General features: G+C 59.3%; 1 protein-coding gene across 1 annotated transcript; it reads left to right on the top strand.

Moving 5' to 3' along the window:
* The first annotated feature begins 1,191 nt into the window (after positions 1-1,191).
* On the top strand, positions 1,192-3,469 carry LOC124696771. The gene is made up of 5 exons (XM_047229448.1): positions 1,192-1,472; positions 1,573-1,741; positions 1,871-1,993; positions 2,106-2,186; positions 2,312-3,469. The coding sequence occupies exons 1-5, from the start codon at positions 1,192-1,194 to the stop codon at positions 3,293-3,295; spliced, it is 1,638 nt and encodes a 545-aa protein (XP_047085404.1). The 3' UTR covers positions 3,296-3,469.
* The last annotated feature ends 208 nt before the right edge of the window (positions 3,470-3,677 follow it).

Below are 3,677 nucleotides of genomic sequence, written 5' to 3'. Positions count from 1 at the left end.
TAGTATGTACAATCATGGTATTAACTTGCCAAGTTTATGCTACGCAGCTGCCCCTTTGTATATCTCCACATGAGGGGGAGGCGACACTACTCCCGCCCCGCTCCGCTGGTGTGAGGGCTGGTCTCCTCTCCCTTCGCTTACTCCTCTGGTGGCAGGAGGGAGGGGGAACCTCGCCTCTCTGTCCTAGTCAACCTTTTAGGGTTAGAGTTTGTCTGTTGTGGTACGATGTTGGGGTGGTGGGAATGGCGGTCGGGCGAATAAACCTGTCTCAGTTCTAATCCCACATCAGTGTCGACCTTCATGGCGATTGATGCCTAGATGTGGTTTGCTCTTCTCGCTTTTCTTCAAATCTAGCGAGATCTGTGTCGCTGGTGTTCGTCGTTATCCACAACGATATATGTCTCGCTGCTTGCAGCGGCCATGTTTATCGACCCACATTGTCTCGTTGAGGATGATACTCTTTTTGATATGGCAATGTTGGAGCCTCGACGTCTCTTCTAACACGCGTCTAGACCGTGTTGGAGTTTGGCGGCGACCGCTAGCTTCAGCGAATGCAGGAAACACTACGGATAATTTTCTGCAAAACTTTTAGGACACTTGTTTTCTCCGGATTTATATGTTCCTTCTACATTAGTTTAGTACATGTAACTTTATTTTCTATTAATGAAATAGTACATGATTTTTATTGAAAAAACGGCTAAGTTTTTTTTGTATAGATCTGACCGGCCAAGTTAGGTGTGTGTGGATTGACACGAATAATCGGTTGCAGTAACTTGTGACCACGATCTTACTCGATTTTTGGGGTTCCCGGGTAACTCTTTTCATCTTTCCCGCAGTGCTTTTGCCTCCCACATTTTCAGTTTTTCGTTTGACCGGCCACGTTCACGAGAGGTTATTCTTCCGAGCTCGTGCTGTGCCGGGCTGGAAGTTGCAGTCTTGGAGACTACCCAGTTCCCAAAACAGAAGAAGCATCGGCTACAGAACAGAAGCATCACAATGTTTTCCCGTCCGGTTCAGACTCCGTAGTCCACAAGCAACGATCCATCGGCCCCTCCCACCCTCGGATTCTTCTTCGTCTTCCTCTCCTCCGACTCCGAGAGCGATATAAACAGCGGAGGGCAGAGAAAGAGACGAGTCATCGGTCACCCATCAACCTCCGCCAGCCAACCAGCTACCTAGTCGGCAGCAGCCATGGGGTTCTTCACCAGGAGCACCTCCAAGCAGACCGCCAAGCTCAAGTCCCTCGTCAAGCTCGCCCTCGCGCGCCTCGCCGTCGTGCGTCGCCCGCGCGTCGGCCGCCGCTCCATCGCCCGCGGCGACGTCGCGCAGCTGCTCTCCATCGGCCACCTCGACCGCGCGCTCGTCCGGGCCGGCCAGGTCCTCGAGGAGGACGACGCGCTCGCGGCGCTCGACGTCCTCGAGCTCTACTGCAGGCTCCTCGTCGACCACGCCGCCCAGCTCGACAAGCCAAAGTACGTGCTTTGCTAACTAACTCCCCGGAATTCCTCGTCTGATTGTTTCTGTTCTTGCGGTACGGTACGGCGGGAGATTCTAATCTGGTTCTCCGTCCAGGGAGTGCACCGAGGAGATCAAGGCGGCGGCCGCGGGCCTCATCTACGCGTCGGCGCGGTGCGGCGAGCTGCCCGAGCTGCTGGACGCGCGCGCCATCCTGACGGACAAGTTCGGCCGCGACTTCGCCGCCGCCGCCAGGGACGGCGCGCACGGCGTCGTCGACCCCACGGTACGTTCGCTTTGCTGCTCCAGCTACGCACACGCGCCTACCGCTGCACCTGCCGCCGCGCCAACCGCTGTGCTGGACGGGAGCTGGAATTTTCATTGACGAGGGTTGGTTGGTGCCTTGGTTTTGCAGCTGGTGCAGAAGTTGTCCGGCCAGGGTGCGACCGTGGAGCAGATGCGGAGGCTGGCCAAGGAGATCGCCGCCGAGAATGGCATCCTGCTCGACTTCCCCGAGGAGCCCAGAGAGGTTCCTCAAGCTCAGGTTGGTTGCAACGTGCTGCACGACTTCACAACCGCTGCTCATCTTCTTCATGCGATTTCTGTGATTCAGTACACTCATGTTATGACTGAACAAATGTGCAATGCAGGGGAAACAGAGTGAGCAAGCCAAGATGAGCGTGCCGGCTGCGGAATCTGTCGAGCAGCCCGAGATCAAGGTAGAACCTTGCGTGCTAAGTCTGGCACCGCCACATTTTTGCAGTACTGTTGTGCTAGTGCTTGATGATCATCACAGATTCATATTGTATTTTGGAACCTGATGTTCAGAAATTCAATGTGTGACTGGCAGGTGCAGGACAGACGGAGGCCTGCCGATCAGAGCGTGAACCGGCCGAGCCTCGCGCAGCTGAGCGCGGAGCAGAAGGTGCCGAAGGAATCCAAGCAGTACCGCGACGTCAGGATGGCGGCGGAGGCGGCCTTCGAGTCGGCGTCGTTCGCGGCGATGGCAGCCCGGGCGGCCGTGGAGCTGTCCCGGACGGAGTCCCAGGGGAAGGGGTGGAGAGGCGGCGGCGGCGGCCACGATAAGGTTCATCCTCTGCAGAGCTCGGGCGCAACCCAGCAAGAAACAGGGAAGCCACAGAATCCTCCGTCGCCGTTGCCGTCCCCGTCCTGGAGCGACCACAGCACTGTTTCCTCGGTGTGGTCGGACCCGCCGCAGAAGGGCAAGACCGTCGTGTTCGACGAGAGCGACGAGGAAGACGACGACGAGGTGGTGGAGGACCTCGTCCGGATCCCGCAGCTGCGCCGGCCTCCCTACGACAGGGCTGCCTCCACGGTGGGCGTCGGCGCGGGCCACTCGGACGGTTCACGGCGCCCGGCGTCCGGCCAGGCGGGCGCGTTCCAGGACGGCGTGTCCAACGGCTCGCAGCACGCGATGCACAGGAGGCACGCCTCGGAGCTGGTCGGCGGCAACGCGCACCACCGCGAGGTGGCCCCGGACCAGCGCGGTGTGTACAGGGCTCCTCCGCCTCCGTACAGGAGGAACCCCTCTGCGGCCAACGGCAACGGCGACAGCGGCGCAACGCGGCGCGCGGGGGACCTCGACGGCGGACGTGGCGCGTACGAGAGCTCGGCGTACGTCGCGCGCGCGCCGTACGCGAGGATAGCGTCGGCGCTGGAGGGCAGCAACGAGCACATCGCGCGGCACGAGGAGGTGCGCAGGATCGGCACGGACGCGCGGGTGCTGCAGGAGAAGCTCTACGGCCCCGCCGCGCTGGGGCCGGGTCGCGCTCCGATGACGCCGGAGCGGAGGGCCATCTCGGTTCGCACGAGGAGGTGAAGACGGTTTCAGTTCGGCACGGTAGCTCGCCGTCGCCGTCGCCGGCGCGGTGGCGGGTTCGAGTGGATTGATGCGGAAATCCAGGATTGCTGAAATTTTTGTACAGTTAGGAAGTGAGGGTAGTAGCATTGTGACATTGTCGATTGATGAAGAGCATGATATTGCCTGTGTTTATGAGTTTATCACATTTCAACTGGTTCATCAAGATGTAAATGGCGCCTCCGTTGGACAATTTCATCACATTTGGCCGGAGGTCAGAGCCAAGGTGATCGGCGACCTACGACTTGTGTTGCCGCCGATCCATCGTCCATGCATGCCGTCGTGCTGGTCACCTGGTGCCGACTCTGGACCACAGTTTACGGCTTACCAAATCTGGCTCGAC

The sequence above is a fragment of the Lolium rigidum genome, chromosome 3 (assembly GCF_022539505.1).
Source record: "Lolium rigidum isolate FL_2022 chromosome 3, APGP_CSIRO_Lrig_0.1, whole genome shotgun sequence".
Classification (NCBI taxonomy): domain Eukaryota; kingdom Viridiplantae; phylum Streptophyta; class Magnoliopsida; order Poales; family Poaceae; genus Lolium; species Lolium rigidum.
Note: the sequence above shows the minus strand (reverse complement) of the source record. Positions and strands in the feature narration are given on the sequence as shown.

Coding starts and splice junctions, on each gene's coding strand:
- LOC124696771 (XM_047229448.1), top strand. CDS start 1,192: ATGGGGTTCTTCACCAGGAGCACCTCCAAGCAGACCGCCAAGCTCAAG. Junction 1,473..1,572: donor GCCCAGCTCGACAAGCCAAA/GTACGTGCTTTG, acceptor TTCTCCGTCCAG/GGAGTGCACCGAGGAGATCA. Junction 2,187..2,311: donor AGATCAAGGTAGAACCTTGC/GTGCTAAGTCTG, acceptor TGGCAGGTGCAG/GACAGACGGAGGCCTGCCGA.